Source organism: Protopterus annectens, chromosome 15.part0 (assembly GCF_019279795.1).
Source record: "Protopterus annectens isolate FY-2018-M chromosome 15.part0, PAN1.0, whole genome shotgun sequence".
In the NCBI taxonomy this organism is placed as follows: domain Eukaryota; kingdom Metazoa; phylum Chordata; order Ceratodontiformes; family Protopteridae; genus Protopterus; species Protopterus annectens.
Window position 1 is genome coordinate 477,505,570 of NC_056749.1, and position 21,046 is coordinate 477,526,615.

Here is a 21,046-nt window from a genome sequence, read left to right on the forward strand (position 1 = left end):
CTGCCACCACTATGCTTCACCATGGGGATGGTGTTCTTTTGGTGATGAGGTGTTTTTTTCTTGCGATAATTATTTAATTTTGGTACTTGGTCATACATAGTCATATTAATGAAGGGGACAACCGCGCAAATGCATCTGCATGCTCACATGATATCCAGGATGGGGTAGATATAGGAAACAATTCAATGGTGTGTCAGGGCAGTCGTTGTACATATTTTGTTGTTTCATTAACTCATTTCATTAACTCAGTCAATGCATGAATGGATTGACGGTGGTGTGATGGGAGACAGGAGGGTAACAGCCTTGGATCAACTTATCCACACCCCCACCAGGGGCAGCAATAGCCTAGACCTGGTCGTTAACAACATGGGTGACCGGTGTTCCACACCAAAGGTCAATTCCTCATTGGTCAGACCCGACTACAAGCTAATCACCCTAGACATCCACATCCCGTCCCCACCCCCATTAGGGAAAATACCGTAAAAACTCTCTCCAAAGCTAACTTCACGCTTCTTAAGACAGAAGTGGCAAGCTTCTTGACACCCATGCAGATGGACAATAGAGGTACGACTGCTGAATACTACACAATTGCACTTTATAAGCACTTACACAAGTGCATGGATTGTGCTATCCCTAACAGAACTAAGATGCTATCCTCCAAAAAAATTAAGCCAATCTGGTGGTTCTCTGCCATAAACAAACTCTACAACAGAAAAAAGAAACTGTTGCAAAAAAGAGTAAAATCCTATGATTGGAGAAAATCCCTGGTCAGACTCGGTAAGAAGCTGATATCCCTCAAAAAGTCCTCAAAAGCTAGTTATAAAATCAAAATTGCCACTGATTCTAAAGACAACCACAAAGCATTTTATAGCTATGTCAAGAATCTCAATGGCAACACTCGGATATGCTGTAAGTTACAACACAACGACACTAAATATACAGATCCAACTGATATTGCCAACATCGTGGCAGATAGGTTCAGTGCTAATTTTAACCCCCTAAAGGGCCCATATCTATACCGGAACAGTGCAATGTTCCTGTCATCATGGCTGCACAGGTAAAAAGCACACTCTCCAAAGACAACAACACAGCATCCATGGGACCTGACATCATCCCAAGCTGCATTCTACACGAAATACAGAGCGAATTGGCACCACACCTAAGTCACATGTTCAATTATAGCCTCACCTCAGGCTTTGTACCCACTGAATGCCGCACAGCAACAATTACCCCACTCCAGTAAGGGTGGAACCACAACAGTCCCCAGGATCTACTGCCCCATTAGCCTGACGAGCCTGGTCTGCAAGGCCATGGAATGAATCATCATGCAACTTGTACACACAAACATTGGTAATCTCCAAACTCACGACCCCACCCAGTTTGGGTTTGTAAAAGGCAGAGCATGTCTCCTAAACCTGATACACTTCTTTGAAGCAGTCACCAAAGCCGTAGACGAGGGTAAGGTGGTTCACACAGCCTATGTAGATCTTGCCAAGGCTTTCAACACCATTCCCCACTCTGGAATTATAGATAAACTCACTAAACTAGGTATAAATACCTATGTCACAAGATGGGTTGCCAACTGGCTCACTGACAGAACCCACACTGTGAAAGTAGCAGACTTCAAATCTGACTTCAGACCAGTGACAAGTGGAGTACCACAGGGTTCAGTCCTGGGTCCTCTCCTGTTTGGTATCTACTTCTCTGAAGTACAGGCTAACACATAGAAGGTCTTTGGCTAACGATGTTTGCAGATGACTGCAAACTAGAAGCAATAAGCGAAACTCCTAACAATGTGGACATCCTACAAAAGGGCCTCACTGAGACAGATGCCTGGTGTCAAAGCCATTGCCTCAAGCTCAATGACAAAAAGTGCATTGTCATCTCCTTTGGTAAAAACTCTGTACCATGAACCACCACATAGGCAGTAGTAAACTTAACACCGAAAGTGTGATAAGAGACCTCGGGACACAGGTGGACAGTAGTCTCTCCTTTGATAATCACATTGCCATGGTAGTCAGGAAGTCCTTCTACGTGGCATACCTCATCACAAAAACGTTTCTCATCCAATAAAAAGACATCATTGTTCCCCTTTACTCGTCACTTATTAGTCCCATTATAAATTACAATGCCCCTTTTGATATGTACCTCACAAGACATCTACAACAACTGGAAAGAGAGCAGAAATACCTCACAAAGAGGATTACTGGCCTAAAATAGATGCCCTATGCAGACCATCTCAAAAATCTTCAGCTTTACTCCGCCACATATCACCTACTCAGAGGCGATCTCTGCCTAACATACAAAGCTATGTCAAACCCAGAGCTGTTGGACATGCTCCACTTAAAGAAATCCCAATCCCTCCGAGCTACACGCTCTAGGGCCCTAAACCTTGTCACCACAATAAACAGAACATGCTGGAGGGATAGAATCCTGTCCTAGAGACTTCCCATACTCTATAACAAACTACCTATCTATATCAAACAAAGGTCCTCATTAGCACTCTTCAAGAAAAATCATGATTGCATGGGAAATAGGAAATTCACCATGGGGATGACTTCTTTGGCTCTGCTCGACAGTGGCACAGGAAAATAATTTTCTTGTGTGGCGAAAGCCAGGGTATCTTCTTGGCTAGGCTTATATAGCCTAGTACGATCCTATGAACAGTGTATTGTGTCAAATCAGCATACCTCGCAAGTGTACCTAATTTAGCATTATACCTTTGCTCTGACATGGTGGAATCAAAATTGATTCTTGAATCCGGTTTTGGATTGTCCTGAACAAACAATGAAAATTCTTGCAAGTAGGAATAATTATCATGCAGTGGATGTCACTTCATGCACTCTGTGTGATTTGAACCAAAGGAGTAGCACTGCTACTTAGAAAAACTTTAACTTTGAAGCTTTCTCAACGAGTTGACTTTGTTGCTGAAAGAATAAGAGATATGTTGGAACTAATTAAAAAAAAGGCTGCATGAAGCTGTTGTAACAAAAACTAGTGGCTGATTTAAGAGCCTAGGAAGGCTACTGTTAAGAAAAAAAAATATTCAGTTGTTAAGTAAAGTTTGGCAGTATGGATAATTTTATGCTATATTACAGTAACTATGCAAAAATAAGTATGTGGCCAGCCAGTAAGCACTACACACACTCCAAAGCAGCTATTTCACTATGTCCATTTGAGAAAATTGATATAGTAGACAAAAAGTTGAATTCAGATTAGTGTTTTTTTTTTCTCCCACTAAGCCTGGAAATGTGTAAGTCAACAGTAAGAAGGAAATAGTCATTAGGGAACAGTTTTAGTGGCACACCAGGCTGACATTTGTTTGATGTCTATTGTCATGCAGGGTTGCTAATTAGCTGAACCTAGCCTAGCTGGAAATCTGAGATTCTGGCTCATAGGAGTGGAGATGGGAGGAGTAACTTGGTCTGGAACTGACAGTAACAAAATTGCTCTCTGTAAAAAGTCTGTTGTATGTTTGTAATTAGGTGACACTTTTCCAAGCTTCTTTCAGAAAATGTGTAGTGCATCAAAATGAATATGAACAACATTTGTAAAACTCAGTGCAGGACAGTCAATGACACTTGATCTACTGACTGTTAAACGTGGGAATATTTTTCAGGTTTTCCATTCAAAGTGAATGGAAGCCTGATCTGACAACAAAAGGCAGGGCTAATTGTTCTCACAATCAGAGCTGTCAGACTGCATTTTGGGACAGATTCAGCCGATTAAGGGAAAATAGTCTCATTGGGATGTCTGCCCCCATGAGGGCAGACAGAAGAACAAAAAAAATAAAAATAAGAATGAATACTTTTTTGGATTAAAGTAGCTTTGGGAGGTGCAGAAAATCATGACTAGATAAAAAATATATGTTTTTTCATCATTTACCCGTAGTGGTCCTTTAAGTGACTTCAATCTTCATGTTGGTATCCCACAATTCCATTGGAGTGGGTGGGGTTGCATGATTGTGTATGCAGCTGTTATGCTAATTAGCATCCCTTTTTGGCCATTTGCACCTACTTTTCATATGCCTTTGTCCAGATTTTTGATGTTTCCAGGTTGAGAGGTATGGTACAGATTGATCAAGCTCAGGTGATCACTGAAATTGTGATTATATGCAGTAACACAAACCAGTAAAAGAAAGGACAGATATTTCCATGAAGTGAACTATACAGAATCACAAAAAGCTCATATAACTGAACTAAAAATGTTAGTAGAAATTATTACATCAGTTAATCCAGTCATGTTATTCCTATAAATATGTCAGGATAGTTGTGATGTAAAATAGTACTTATTGCTGTATCTCTCATTTGAACATATTAACTAGCATGCTTCATTTTATTGTTGACTGGTTCAAGGTGATGTCGGTGACTGTGCATGCATTAGTGGAGAACCAATACCTGGGCCCCTGGGTCAGCCAGGTCCAGCAGGATTTCCTGGCAGAGTTGGCTTCCCAGGAGCCAAAGGAGAACGTGGATTACCAGGCCTTTCAGGTCGACCAGGCCTTCAAGGACCTCCGGTAAGTGAATGTATATTTCTTCTAGTCTAGGAAAGTGGAGAAATGTAAAGAAAAATATGAGGGGAATGATTCCAATGCAGTTGGATATTGTTGCTAGGCATATAGAGCTTTATTGTTTATTTTGTTTATTTACAGGACCACTACAGGCAAATGATGAAGAAAACATATATTTTTTATCTTGCCATGATTTACTACACCTCCCAAAGCTGCCTGCAGCAAAATAAGTACTCATTCCTAATTTTATTTTGTTTTTACTCTTGTCTGCCCTCATGGGGGCAGACATCGTGATTCCTTTGGAAAGCTAAATCTGTCCCATAATGCACAGACTGAGAACAAATAGCCCTACCATTTGTTGTCAGACTCAACTTCCATTCACTTAGAATGGACCACCTGAAAAAAACTGCCAAGTTTGAGAGTCTGCAGCTCATGTGTCATTGACTGGTATACACTCAGTTTTACAAATGTTGTTCCTACTGATGTACTACACATTTTCTGAAAGAAACTTGCAAAAGTGTCAACAAATTACTGAGATAAAAAAGACTTTTCACAAGGAGCAGTTTTGCAAGTTTCAGTTCCTGTCCAGGTTACTCCTCCCATCTCCCCTCCTTCAGTGGGCTACAGTTTCACATTTCCAGCTTTACTAGATTCAACTATTTAGTCAGCTTTGCATGACAATAGACATAAAAAAATCACAGCCTGGTGTGCCACTAAATCTGTTCCCTTGTATGTCTCTATGCCTCTTCACGTCTGAATAGCATTTCCCAGGAATAAAAAAAAGCAAACGCATCAGTCCAGAGTTTAGGCCAGTCTATCCATTTAAAATGTGCACAGTAAAATATTCAACTTATAATGCATTTTGGCTGCTGACATGGTTATCTTTACATAGTTATTCTCTTATAGTATAACCTGAACTTATGGTATTTAATGATAAATTTTACAACAGTTCTCAGTTTCTTAACAATGACCTCCCAAGCCTCTGATGTGACCTAGTACATTTTCTTACTATTGCTTTATCTAGTTTGTGTTGGTTGTATACCTGTAGCATGTCTCTCATCCTCTCAGCAACAGACTCCTGGAGAAAACTTCCAAAACAGATACTTGTATTGAAAGAGTAGCAGCAGCTGTAGCAGTGAAACTACACTCCAAAACAATGCACTCAAACATAGTACTGACAAACACAGGGAAATGTATATGTCTGAATCAAGCAGTGATGAAATTGCTAGGGACTTCACTGAGCACAATTTTACTCTTAATCTCTCCATTTCATAATCCATAGCATTCGCACCACACTTACAAAGGCACACCTCCACCTTCCACAAACACAGCTACCCACACCCACACAACATACCAGTCAAATTTAAGGCTTTTCCAACCTCTCTGCAAAACACTGCTGTAATGGCTTTGGCAAACAAATGAAAATGATTAATGGGTGTTGGTTCAAGACTCCCATCCATATCTCTCAACAGTACAGATTTTTGCAGAAAGTCCAGATTTTTTGTCTGTTTTTCATAAAATTGCAGATCTGAAGTAGTTAACTTCATTTTTTCATCAACCTGTGGGTATCGGATCTGAGCCGGCAGCTTTATTCAGCTAAGATCTGAGCTCCAAGCTCCTCCCCTTACCCATAACCCCCTGCCATCCCTCTCTGTCCTCAGATCTCGTTTGCTGCGGCTTATTCAAGCATCTAGAATGAGTTTCCAAGCGTAGGGCTTCGTGCGTTTATATTAAAAAAATTTACTTTTTGACCTAGTTTTTAGTTTAATCGATAGACGAGTGAGTGTTGTTTCCCCTTTTCTCTTAAATTGCTAAACTTGTTAGTAATTTTTTTCGATTTTTTAGTTAGTTTAGTCTTCCCCTCTCCCGCCATGTGTCCGTGTGTGTGAAGGTGTGTGTGCGGGTTGGGCCTATCTTTTGTCAGCATGTCTGAGGCCCCGAAAGCATTTTTTTCCAAATGCACCGAGTGTGGCCATAAGCTATCCCCAGCAGATGGCCACACTCGGTGTGTTATCTGACTTGGGGTTGACCATCTCTCCTCGGGCTGCACAATTTGTGCAGCCTTCAACCCCAGGGCTTTGAGGGACAGGAGGTCAAAGCTGATTCTGGCGGGACTTCTGCCCCAGGACTCAGCTTCGTCCTCTTTTCCCTCGGTGGCACCGGCTGAGACCGCGGTGGTCCTGCCTTCCATCCCTGCTTCCCTGGCTGGGACTCACCCTCCCACCTTGGCTCAGGAGGAGAGGGAATCTAGGAGGGAGAAAAGGAGAGAGAAACACCACAAGCGGCGGGCCGAATCTTCCTCTTCGGCTCCGCCGGCTAAACAGATAGCCTCTCCTAGGATGTCCAGGCCTTCTCCATCCCGGCTTCATTCACTTCATTTTTCCCCAGAGCCGGAGGAGGAGACCCAGTCGCCTTCGAGGTCATCGAGGCGGCACTCTTAGAAGAACAGGATGTGGTTGGTAAGGCATCTTTGGACAGCCCCCCCCCCCCCGAGGAGGTTCCTAAGTGCAAGAGGAGGCACTTGGACTCACCCGAGTCCCTGACAGAGGACACAGAGTTAGAGGAAGGGGAAGGTTCCCCAAGGTCACCCCCCCCCCGAGGACGTCTCCTTTGGAGACATTATGGAAATGCTTCATATTAGGGGGGGTGGTCAGCCCAAAAACCTTCCTCTGATGAGTCTGTATTTCTGGAGGCATTTGACACAGGCCCATCTACCTCTTGAGTGTCCCCTCCCACCGATCCCCTGGTAGATCTGATCACTACCAGGGCATGGAAGGAACTGGACACTGTGGAGCCCATACCAAAGAGACCAGACAAAATCCTCAGCCCACCCACAGATAGCACAGTTTGGAGAAAGGGTGCTCCGGTAGATGCCATGTTGGTGGCGGCTGCCACCAAGAAGTAAGTAGCCCAGGAGAGTTCCTCGGTCCACCCTCCCGACAAGGAGTCTCGGATGATGGACCACCTAGGGAAGTGGATGTTCGCTTCAGCTACCTTCTGCGTAAGGTTGCTGAACTATATGGCACATGTGATACGACTCTAACGGGATCTCATCAATGAATATGCGGGTCGCCCCCAGAGTCCATGTCAGGCAAGGATAAGAAAACATTCTCAGCTCGAATGGTCACTCTTAAGTCCATTTCGAACACTTCTATGTGGCTTTTTTTCCCAGGCTACGGAAGGAGCCGCTAGAGCTAGCAGAGCGGGCATTGTCTTACGACGGCATGCTTGGTTCCATCTCTGCGACTTTGGGGAACCCTTCGCAAATGCCCCTTTTGATGGCTCTTTGCTGTTTGTCAAGGCCATCCATGACATGCTAGTCCAGAGCGAGAAAGACGGGAAGACGTTGTCTGCCGTTGGGATCCGCTTCTCGGCTCCCCAGAGGTCCTTCTCCAGGAACCAAAGGGAACAAAAGAAGATGTGGTTCCGGAAATCTCAACAGTCCCATTTCACGCTGGACCCCTTGTCCTTCAGAGGCAGAGGAAGACAGGGTGGATGCTGGCCCAGAGACAGAGGGGGACCAAAGAATTTTGGGTCGAGAGAACCCTTTTCGGATTGTAAAAAGAGCAATCCAGCCCGTCCCCCAAGATCAATCAGGATCAGGCTTTTATTCCAGGTTCTTTCTGGTGCCAAAAAAGATGGGGGACTTAAGACCAGTCCTTGACCTGTCCACTCTAAACCTGTCGGTTGCCAAAGAAAAGTTCCGGATGGTCACCATTCAATCCATTCTCCCACTCCTGCAGGAGAACGACTGGATGTGCTCTACAGACCTCAAGGATGCGTACTACCACATTTTGATGGACAGACGATCCAGAAGGTTTCTCAGCTTCTGGCTGGGAGTCAGCCACTATCAGTTCAGGGTCCTCCCCTTTGGTCTCACCACAATCCCCAGGGTGTTCACCAAAGTTATGGCAGTTGTAGCGGCCCACCTGAGGCTTCAGGGAATACAGGTCTTTCCGTACCTAGACGACTGGCTCCTGACCGACCCCACCAGGCAACTGCTAAGTTCAGCCAGGAATTACTTCCTTCACTTGGCCTTTCATCTGGGAATCTCAATCAATCTCAAGAAATCCTCCCTTGAACCATCTCAAATCTTGGATTTCATAGGGGCCAAGTTAGACACAAACCTGTTGAGGGTCTTCCTAACTCCGGACAGGCTTCAAACATTGACGCTCCACGTGGTGGCCCTCCTACAATCCCCAGCTCCTCCAGTGGAATTGGTCCTGAGGGAGCTAGGTTCCATGGCTGCAGCCATCAATCTGTCACCTCTAGCTCGTCTAAACATGAGGGTTCTACAATGGACCTTGCAGGTTCAATGGTCCATCCTGCAACATCTGCTAAGTGCATCTATCCCCTCAGCAAGGTTTTCAGGAAATCCCTACTCTAGTGGATCCAGTCCTTGGATCTCTGGGAAGGGCGCCCCTTCTCAATGTCCCCACCCCAAGCCACGGTGACCACGGATGCTTCTTGCCTCGGATGGGGGGGCACTGCATGGGCAGAACTGTGCAAGGCACGTGGACCCACTCGGAGACCTTGTTGCACATCAATGTCCTAGAGATTAGGGCAGTGCTTTTAGCGTTGCAAGCACTCCAGGCCCTTCTTCCCTTAGGGGCAATTGCAATTCAAACAGACAACATGTCAATAGTCTGTTATATCAACAAACAGGGGGGAACCAGATCCTATCTGCTTTGTTGAGAGGCCATGAAAGTTTGGGAATGAGAGATCGCCACCAACCACTTTCTGATAGCAACGCACATCCCGGGTCGGTCAAACATTTTGGCAGACAGGCTGAGTCGAACCATCCTCTCACCATACGAGTGGTCTCTGAACCCGAGAGTAGCGAAGCAAATCTTCCTCAAGTGGGGTCAACCTTGCTGCGATCTCTTCACATCGCCTTCGAACTCAAAGTGCAGTGAGTAGTTTGCTCTACTTCCCCCACCAGGGGAATCCCCCAGAGATGCTCTAGTGCATGTTTGGCCATCCGGTCTACTTTATGCTTATCCACTTCTTCCTCTGATGGTAAAATTCTTGCAGAAAGCTCGTCAGTTGGGGAGCAGAGTGATCCTCATAGCCTCATTCTGGCCTCGTCAAATGTGGTTCCTTTGCCTATGGACTCATCTAGTGAATCCTCCATGGATTTTGGATCCCACTCCGGATCTGATATCTCACCCCCTAGGGTTGACAATCCCAAACCTGGACAATCTCAAGCTCACAGCTTGGTTGATCCAGTTCCAATAATAGCTAGGACTCCTGGCATCTCGTCTTCTGTTAAGGCTATTTTAGTAGCCGCTCATAAACCTTCTACTAGGAAGGTCTATAAGAGCAAATGGAAATGTTTTTAGATCTGGGTGGAACATAGAAATGTGGATCCCTTTACAGCCCCGATACCAGCTGTATTAGATTTTTTGTCATATTTATTTGACCAAGGTGCCAGCTCCTCTGCGGTCAAAGTCCAATTAGCAGCGATTTCCCACTTTCATGTGGGAAGTGATCTCAGCCCTTTAGCTTCTTCTAAGATTTGCAAGACTTTCTTAAAAGGTATTTTCTTGTTAAGGCCAGTCCCTCTGTGGGATTTAACCCTTGTTCTCCAGGCTCTTACTGGCCCCCCTTTGAACCTGCAGCTTCGGTGGATCTAAAATATTTATCTTGGAAAACGGCCTTTCTCATTGCTATCACTTCGGCTAGAAGGGTTTCGAAGCTTCAAGCCCTTTGTGCCAAACCTCCATACCTGGTCTTTCATAAAGACAGAGTTTCCCTCAGGACCAATCCCTCCTTTTTACCTAAATTTGCCTCTGAGTCCAACATTAATCAATCCATCAATTTACTGTTTTTATCCCAAATTATCATAACAAAGATGAATACAAATTACATTCTTTGGACGTGCACAGACAAGTGTGGGTCTACTTACACAGGACTGCTGAACATAGGAAATCTGAGCAACTCCTTGTATCCTTTGCTAAACTCTTTTTGGGTAATCCTGTGTCAAAAGCTACATTGTCCAGATGGATTTCCCATTGTATACTTCTCGCATATGAGAGTTCTGGCCGACCTGAACCTGTCGGAGTTCACGCCCATTCTACTCGATCGATTTCTACTTCTGCTGCCTTTTGGTCCAGAGTGTCCTTGGATGACATTTATTCAGCAGCCACTTGGGCTTCATCCCATACTTTTATTACCCATTACAAGTTGAATATAATTTCCAGAGGGAGGGCGTCCTTTGGCTCTGCAGTGCTCCGGAATATTCTTCCATGAGGACCTCCCAAGTTTTTGGTAGCTGGGGACTCTGCCCCACAGGTTGATGAACAAATGAAGTTAACTACTTCAGATAAAGAAGTTATGTACTCACCATAATGTTCCATCTGAGTAGGTAACTTCATTTGTCAGCAACCAACCCCCCCATCCCCTTCGTCCCCCTAACCTGCAGTTCGTCCTTTTAGGATCTTTGTGCTTCCTTTCCAGATGACATCAGATTAGGATGTTTAGCTGATCCTTTGTTTTGCAGTATTCTATGATACTATAGCAAACTCGATCTGAGAACAGAGAGGGATGGCAGGGGGTTATGGGTAAGGGGGAGGAGCTTGGAGCTCGGATCTTAGCTGAATAAAGCTGCCGGCTCGGAACCGATACCCACAGGTTGCTGACAAATGAAATTACCTACTCAGATGGAACGTTATGGTGAGTACATAACTTCTTTTTTTCTGTCAAATCACTGGCAAATCATTGAACACTGAAGTCAGAAAGTGGACAGGCATTTGATTTTCAGACTTCATATCCTTAAAAAAATTCACTCTAATGCAAAACCTGTTCATCAACTTTCTAAGTTTGTAAGTGCAATATTTATAAATAGTCCCATTTTTGGGCCGTTGTCCCCTATTATTTATGGCCTTGTCCAGATTTCTTGTTCTGTAATGTTGAGAGTTATGCTGCCATCCCTTCCTACTGGAGCCAGTCCACTGCACTTGCACAAGTGTCCCCCTCAGCAGGGCAGCAAGCAGGTATCAGTGCAGATTTGCTTTATAGTTCTTTTACACCACACACAAACACACACACACACACACACACACACACACACACACACACACACACACACACACACACAGTAAATCTTGTTGTCCATGTTATTTCTTCTTTTCCTTGGTTTCATTTCTCTTACTTGTAATGTTGCTTTTACTCATTTTTTTCTCCTGCCTCCCATATCTACCCTAATTATTACTTCTAAAAAATACCTTTTCTCACTCTTTCTTCTCTTCCCCTCCTCCTCTTTATCCACTATTTGAACTTTTCCACTCTGACATTTGCTTTATGAGTAAATAATGATCTGTCACCCTTATGTCAGCACATTTCAATGCTACATAATATTGTATTTAGTCTAATAATAGGTTCATAGGTAGGTACTAGGCTATCGACCTAAGGGCCTACGTAAGCCTAGCCAACAAGTTTCCCTGGCTTATGCCACCCAAGAAAGTTATTTTCCTGTGCCACTGTCTCCCATCCACTCAAAGATTTTTCTTGAAATGTGCTAATGAGGAACTTTGCTTGACATAGATGGGTAGCTTGTTCCAGAGTATGGGAAGTCCCAGAGACTTCCCATACTCTGGAATAAACTACCTATCTATATCAAACAAAGCTCTTCATTAACACTCTTCAAGAAAAATCTTGATGATTGGATGGGAAATAGGAAATTCACCCCGGGGCTCACCTCTGTGGCTCTGCCCGACAGTGGCACAGGAAAATAATTTTCTTGGGTGGTAAAAGCCATGGTACCTTTTTGGCTGGGCTTGTGTAGGTCCCAGGACCGATAGCCTAGTACCTACCTATGAACCTGTACGTTCCATGGCCTTGCAGACCAAGCTCATCAGGCTAATAGGACAATAGTTCCCGGGATCAGTGGTGGCTCCCCCTTTGTGGAGTGGGATAACTATTGCTGCGCGCCATTCAATGGGCATAAAGCCTGATGTGAGGCTATGATTGAACATGGTGCTTAGGTGAGGAGCCAGTTCGTTCTGAAGTTCGTGTAAAATGCAGCCTGGGATGTTGTCCAGTCCCATGGATGCTGTGTTTTTGGCTTTAAAGAGTGCAGCTTTTACCTGTGTAGTTGTGATTACAGGGACTCTGTATTCTTCCCCTTTAGGGTGTGAGAGGGTGGTAAAGTTAGCACTGAACCTATCTGCCAGAATGTTGGCAATATCAGTTGGTTCTGTAATTTTCATGCAGTTGTGCTGTAACTCAGAGCAGATCTGGGTGTTGCCATTGAGATTCTTGACATAGGTATAGAATGCTTTGTGGTTGTCCTTAGAATCAGTGGTGATTTTATTTTCATAGCTAGCTTTGGATGCTCTTATAAGGGATCTCAGCGTCTTACTGAGGCTGACCCGGGAGCTCCACCACTCATGGGATTTTACTCTCTTTTGCAACAGTTTCTTCCTTCTGTTGTACAGTTTGCTTATGGCAGGGGACCACCAGATTGACTTCCTTTTTTTGGAGGATAACTTCTTGGTTCTGTTTGGGATAGCACGATCCATGCACTCATGTAAGTGCTTATAGAGTACATTTGCGTAGGATTCAGCAGTCGTAACTGTATTGGCCATCTGCATGGATGTCATGAAATTCACCACTTCTGTCTTAAGAAGCATGAAGTTGGCTATGGAATGATTTTTTTACCGTGGTTTCCTTAATGTGGGGTGGGGGCGGGATGTGGATATCTAGGGTGATTAGCTTATGGTCGGATCTGACCAACAAGGAGTTGACTTCGGGTGTGGAACACCGGTCATTCATGTTGGTAATGACTAGGTCTAGGATATTGTTGCCCTTGGTGGGGGTGTGGATAAGTTGATCCAGGGCACTGGAATTTATGAATTCCAGAAAGCGTTGAGCGAAGGAGTTGGTACATGACTAGTTTTCCCAGTTAATGGTGGGGTAGTTGAAATTGCCCATTATTAGGGTGTTTGAACCCTAATATTTTCCAGTATATCAAGAAAAGAGGAGTGGGAATCCTGGAGCATGATGGGGGATCTGTAGCAAGCTACAATTTGGATTGCTTGCCCAGAGTTAGTTGCACTTGGATAACCTCGGATGCATTATGCTGAGCAACTAGTCTGGAGGTGTGGATATCCTTGATGAATATGGGCACACTTTTGCCTTTGGTGTTCCGGTCCAGGTTACGTGGCCGAAAAGTGTGGTATGAGTTATAGCCTGGTAGTGCAGGGGTGCTCTTTGGAGCCTTGAACCAGGTCTCAGTCACTGCACAGGTATCGATGTTCTCCATTTTAAGGAGTGCCTTGAGTGAGTGCATTTTGAGATTTAGACATCTAGCTTTGAGTAGCATTACCCTCAGTTTTTGCTTGCCTGTTCCTGTTACATTTGAAACTTGTCTAAAAAAGGCACTATAGAGTCGGCAAGAGCCTTAGCCAGTATCCGGAATCCCATGGGTGACAGGTGCAGGCCATCTCTGGCAAAGCATCATGGTCTGTCGGCCATGTCGTCCCAGGCAGACAGATACTGGATCCCCTTAGAATGACACCAGAAGCTTAGCCAATTGTTGAAGTGGATCATTTTGTCCTTGTACTGCGGTATTATTCTGGACGATGGCAGAATGCTACTCAGGGCTAGGGTCATACCTCCCTGGGCTACAAGATCGGTGAGCTCTTCCATGTCTCTTTTCATGTAGTCCAGGGAGGCATGTCTCAGGTCATTCACACCAACATGGACAATGACAGAGTCATATTTGTACTTGGATGTGGAGTGACCTGAGTGCATGGGTTATGTGGCAGATCCTGGAACCTGACAGGCAGCTGACAGAAACCTTCGCCTTGTTTAGCCTGGTAAGTGGGACATCAGTGTGACTGACTATAGAGTCACCTATGACTAATGTGTTGGGTATGTTGTTTTGCCTAATATATTATATATGTTATTATATATATATATATATATATATATATATATATATATATATATATACGTTTGCCCATAATATCTGAATAAGTGAGTGGGATTTTTTGTTTACTGGATAAATACTCTGGTCCAGTGACCCTTTCTAGGCATGACCTGGGCCTTAGGCAAAACTGTATCTAGTTCATCTGGTGCCCATTGCAGATTCCCAAACACCAACCTCCATAACTCTAAATTGAGGAGTAGCTGCCCCTTCTTCATGCCATAGTTACATCTCTAACTTCAGGTAAAACAGTGTACAAGTGGAAAATAGTTGCAACTAGTTACATTACACATTACAAATGAAAAAGTTACAAAGTAAGGAATGCATGCTAGAATTTATATAAGCTTTAGAAATACAGTGATAAGAACATTTGAATGATACAAGAACAACATATTCTGGAACAATATTATGCTGTAAATTCTAACACACAATATTGGTAATACATTGTTAAAAATGTGGAAATACAGGAATGAAACAATCCCTTGAAATACTCTATACCAAGTGCAAATTATATTTCTTGAAATCTGTAATTAAACAACTGTTATGCATATTATCAGTGGATGGTTTTGGATGTTTGTAAATAATAGTGCATTAGCCAGGTGAAGGGATTACATTCAAGGAAGAAGGGAAGTGATGAGAACAGGAAAACATGAATGAAGATATTAAGAAATGTTGGTGCGTCTTTCGGCTTTTCGCGGTTAGGGGTCGCCACAGCAGAACTCCGGTCTGCCAATGAGTGGCAGTTGATTTTTGTGTGCCGAGTTGCCAGCCCTGATGCACAACCTTCAACGAAGGTACGCCCATTCACTCATGTCTCCACGCAGAAGAAGCTCTAGCTGAGAATCGAACCGGACAGCTTCTTACTGTGAAGCGACAACACTACCGCAGCACCACCACCGCGTACAATGAAGATATTAAGAAATACAGTATACTGTATTTCTTAATGAAGATATTAAGAAATACAGTATATAATTAAGCAGGAGAGATGGGAGAGGACAACAGTGTAAAACGGAGAAGAAAAACAAGTTCATATTAATAGATAAAGATTGCTGGATGTGGTATATTTAAAAGGTCTGGACAACTCAGAAACACAAACATAAAGTAAGTCTTTAGAAGATGGTTGTACCAGGGACAAGCAAGCAAAATCTGAGGGTATTGCTACTCAATGCTAGAAGTCTAAATGTCAAAATGCACTCACTCGAGGCAATCCTCAAAATAGATAACATTGACATCTGTGCAGTGACAGAGACCTGGTGCAAGGCTCCAGAGAGTACCCCTGCAGTACCAGGCTACAATTCATACCAGACCTTTTGGCCACCAAACCTGGACCAAAACACTAAAGGCGGAGGCATGCCCATATTCACCAAGGATATCCACACCTCCACACTGGTTGCCCAACATGATGCATCCAAGATTCTCCAGGTGCAACTAACACTAGGCAGGACTGCAGTCCAAATTGTAGCTTGCTACGGATCCCCCACCATGACCCATGATTTCCACTCCACCTTTCTGAACATACTGGAAAGTATTAAGGTACAATCAAATACCCTAATACTGGGTCGACTTCAACTACCCCGCCATTAACTGTTAAAACTACTCCTGTACCAACACATTTTCTTAATGATTCTTGGATTTCATAAATTCCAGTGCCTTCGATCAACTGCTCCATACCCCTACCAGGAGCAGCAATATCCTAGACCTAGTCATTACCAACATGGGTGATCGATGCTGTACAGCAGAGATCAGCTCCTCATTGGTCAGATCCGACCATAAATGGATCATCTTAGACATCCATATCCCACCCCCACCTCCCATTAAGGAAACCACCGTAAAAAAACTTCTCCAAAGCCAACTTCATACTTCCCAAGACAGAAGTGTCAAACTTCACGACACCCATACAGACAGAAAGTAGAAGTACGACTGCTGAATCTTACACCAATGCACTGTATGGACACGTACATGAGTGCATGAATTGTGCCATCCCAAATAGAACCAAGATGCTCTCCTCCAAAAAAGGAAGCCAATCTGATGGTTCCCTGCCATAAACAAACTCTACAATAAAAGGAAGAAACTATTGCAAAAAAGCATAAAATCCCAAGATTGGAAAAACTCCCTTGTCAGCCTAAGTAAAATGCTGAGATCCCTCATAAGATCCTCCAAAGCTAGTTATGAAAACAAAATTGCCACAGATTCTAAAGACAACCACAAGGCATTCTATAGTTATGTCAAGAATCTCAATGGCAACACTCAGATCTGCTCTGAGTTACAGCACAATGGCACAAAATATACAGAACCAACTGATATTGCCAACATCCTGGCAGACAGGTTCAGTGCTAACCTCACCCCCCTCTCACCACCTAAAGGGCTCATCTCAATAACGGAAGAATACAAAGTCCCGGTAATCATGGCTGCACAGGTAAAAACTGCACTCTCCAAAGCCAAGAATACAGCATCCATGGGACCAGACAACATCCCGGGCAGTGTTCTGCATGAACTACAAATTGTACTGGCACCCCTTCTAAGTACCATGTTTAATCATAGCCTCACTTCAGGCTTTGAGCCTACTGAATGGCGCACAGCTATGGTTATCCCACTCCACAAAGGGGGATCCACCACGGCTCCCGAAAACATCCACCCCATTAGCCTGATGAGCCTGATCTGCAAATCTATGAAAATGTATCATCAGGGAACTTATAAACAAAGACATAGGTAACCTACAAACTCTGGACCCCACCCAGTTTGGGTTCATGAAAGGCAGATTATGCCTTCTAAACCTGACTGACTTCTTTGAAGCAGTCAGCAGAGCTGTGGACGAGGGTAAAGTGGTTCACACAGCCTGTCTAGACCTCGCCAAGGCATTTGACACCATCCCCCACTCTGGAATCATAGATAAACTCACTAAACTGGGCATAAATCCCTATGTCACATGATGGGTTGCCATCTGGCTCACTGACAGAACCCACACCATGAAAGTAGCTGACTCCAAATCCACCTACAGACCAGTGACAAGTGGAGTACCACAGGGTTCAGTCCTGGGTCCATTCCTGTTTGGCATCTACTTCTCTGAAGTTCAGGCCAACACAGAGGGTCTGTGGCTGACTGCAAACTGGGAGCCATTATTAAATCCCCGAATAATGTGGACATTCTAGAAAAAGGCCTCACTGAAACAGATGCCTTATGTCAAAGCCATGGCCTCAAGCTCAGTGCCCAAAAAATGCATAGTCATCCCCTTTGGGAAAAATCCTGGGCCCATGAACTACCACATAGGCGGTGGTCCACTCAACACTGAAAGTGTGATTAGAGACCTAGGGACACAGGTCGACAGTAGTTTCTCCTTTGATAACCATATTGCCACAGTAGTCAGGAAATCCTTCTACGTGGCACACCTCATCACAAAAGGTTTCTCATCCAGAATAAAGGAGGTTATTGTTCCTCTCTACTCATCCCTCATTAGACCTGGTATATAGTACAATGCCTCATTTGGTGTGTACCTCGCAAGACATTTGCAGCAACTGGAAAGGCCACAGAAATACCTCACTAAGAGGATCACCAGCCTCAAACAGATGCCCTATGCAGACCGTCTCAAAAAACTCCAGCTCTACTCCATCACATATCACCTACTCAGAGGTGATCTCTGCCTAACATACAAAGCCATGTCAAACCCAGAGCTTTACAGAAATCCCAATCCCGCCGAGCCACACGTTCTAGGGATCTAAACCTTGTCACCACAATAAACAAAACATGCTGAGGGATAGGTTCCTGTCCCAGAGACTCCCCATACTTTGGAACAAACTGCCCGTTCATGTCAGGCAGAGCACCTCATTATCCCTCTTTAAGAAAAATCTTGACAATTGGATGGGAAATAGGAAATTTACCCTGGGGATCACTTATGTGGCTTTGCTGACAGGGGCACAGGACAATAATTTTTTGGGTGGCGTAAGCCAGGGATTCTTTATGGCTAGGCTTGTACAGGCCCTAGGGCCAATAGCCTAGTACCTACCTATGAACCTATTAAGTGGGAATATAGGAAGTGGCTGGGGCAATGGCTGAATAGTAATAAATTTATACGGTACATTAGGTGAGGTGAAATTAACCTGCATGTCTGAAACATTTACAGCTACTAATAGTACAAAGGTGTTTTTTGAGAGTGGACTGGAAGTTAAAACACTCAGTTTTTCCTTCTTTAGGGAGATCATTCCAATTTGTTGGGACAACTTTAAAGAGGAATTTTTTTTCGTAAATAGATGTTCTGAAGCAAGGTCTTATCATTGTAATATAGTCTGATGAGGTTTCTCTAAGGGTTCTAAAAGAAACCAGTTACCAAGCATACAATAAGGAAACTCATAACCAAGACACAGTTGTTTGCCAAGTGTCCTGCAAACCACAGGGACCCAGCAGAGTAAAATAATCTAGGTGAATCTGAAGATTAAAATATATTTTATTCAACCAAACACCACATGTTTAACACTGGTTTGTAATGGTACAGTGCTTTCATCTTGCAAAATTACCAAGACTTCCTCAGAGGAAAAATATGACCTACAGAAGGTCTGGTTAGATAGATGGTTGATCAGCCATTTGAGAACATTTGGGCTAAAGATGAGTTTGTTTTTAAGTGTTAGATAAGTAAAAGGTTATGAGCCAGTGTTTTATCAGTTTTGATAAATAGGAGATGATTACCACCCTCAAAAGTTGATGTTCATCATGCATACAGCTGCAGTCATAACAGATGGGGTTATCCTGCCATCAGGTGGGTCCTCGGTTGGCCGAATTCCAAAGTCTAGGTCCGGCGTCGGTTGTCGTCGCTTCCTCCCTGACGACAGTGTGTCAGGGGTATAAAGAGGCAGCTGGCGCCATTTTCTCTAGTCTTTCTTGCCGCGGTGCCGAAGCAGAAGCAGTTCGCAAATGCGGTCAGCCAGCTCCTGAGATTCTGAAAGTATTTCAGCGAAGTCTTCTTGAAAGCTAAGTACCCGTTGAAACTTTTCTTGCCTCAGACCGATGTCAGACAAAGTTAATAATTGCATTTCACGTGGGAAGCAAATACCGCATAAGGATTTCCACTCTTACTGTATACCTTGCTTAGGCCCAGACCACGATGTCTCGGCCTGTCGTTTTTGTGCTAGATTCAACAAACGCACTATTAAGCATCGGGAGTTAAGCCCTTCACTTTTGGCAAAAATTTAATTATATTATGTCGTCGGATACTCCGACTCCAGTTTTGAGCAAAAAACTCAAAGATAAGGACCGGCATATGAGGTCCGTACCACCTATTGATACCACGCTAAGGCCGACTACCGGTTCTCCGGTACTCAGCGAGGCACCTACGCAGCCCCATGACAATGCATTACCGGTGTCTTCAGTACCCGAGGTCGCAGGCTCCTCGGCCCCATTCCTACTACAGATACCGCGCCACTCCTGGCGGAAACTCAGAATTTAGACAGGCCTGCCATTTCTCAAGGGGTCTTCAGGCCTTCCTCCTTCTCTATTAAAGCCTTCACTAAATCTAAAACAGCCATGAAAACCAAAAAACAGGTTCCTCAGACACCCTCTCAAGGCACCATGCCTAAAAAACAGACACTTAAAATGGCTGAGGATTTGATTACTCTTATCAGGGGTTCTCAACCCCCCTCTGACAAAAGGCCCAGATTAGAGGAAGACTACCCTTCCTCAGATCAAGCTTCTATTACCTCAGAACTATCTGAGGACCAGGATTGTGCCTATTCTCCATTCGAAGACTCTGATGCAGAGGAGTCTATTCCCTCGGTCTCCCCCCCTGAGGACTTCTCTTTTGGGGAAACCCTGCATACATTGAGGGAACACTTTCACTGGGAAGGCCAAGATTACTCAGATTCCAAGAAAAGGCTCAGGGAATTTATTCTACTCCCCTAGCATAGACCTCTGGCTATCCCGCCTGTTTTACACATCATCACATTGGACGCCTGTATCTGCCCCTTTGAGGTCTGTCCGTGGCTGGAAAGGACCAATTTTTGAAGTTCTGCTGAAATGGAAATCTTTCACTGTTTGCATTGATTTCGCTTTTTGTGATGTGATGATGTGTACACAGAAGCCAGCCTTAATCCTGATTCTTTGCCCCCAGCTCCTGTTAAACCAGACCGGTATTACCAGGTTCCTGATTCTCACCAGTTCCTATATAAAAGCCATACTGCTGACCCAGAAACTATTTCACAGGGTCCCAAGGGAATTAAGGCCTCTACTGCTAAAAACCCATTACCTTCAGAGAGATTCCAGATCTTTAGAAAGGTGGGGGGAAAAGGTGTACACCTCGGCCACTTTAACCATGAGGGCATTAAACTGTCAGTTCCATATGTTAAAGTAGCAACAGTTTTTGATATCTCAGCTGAAAAGCAAAATGACACAACCAGAACAACCAGATTTAAAAGAGTTGCAGGATTTGTTATATTGGTGCAGAGCAAGTGGGTAAACATACCTTGCAGTGTGGTTTTGATGCTTTAGAGGCCTCATGTAGAGCTGCTGTTACGGGGTCTGTTATACGTAGGCATGCTTGGCTCAAAGAGCAAACCTTACCAGATCATGTCAAAGCCAAATTATTAGATGTACCTCTTCAAAAAGATGTATTGTTTGGTGTT

The 21,046-nt window shown here is 44.1% G+C and overlaps 1 protein-coding gene across 3 annotated transcripts in view; it reads left to right on the forward strand.

The window, feature by feature from the left end:
- The window catches only part of COL4A6 (collagen type IV alpha 6 chain), a 4,024,271-nt gene that overhangs the window by 2,651,665 nt on the left and 1,351,560 nt on the right, over positions 1-21,046 (forward strand). For all 3 annotated transcript variants that reach the window (XM_044057202.1, XM_044057203.1, XM_044057204.1), the window contains one exon: positions 4,356-4,516. In XM_044057202.1, the coding sequence (XP_043913137.1) occupies positions 4,356-4,516 (161 nt within the window). The remainder of the gene's footprint in view (positions 1-4,355; positions 4,517-21,046) is intronic.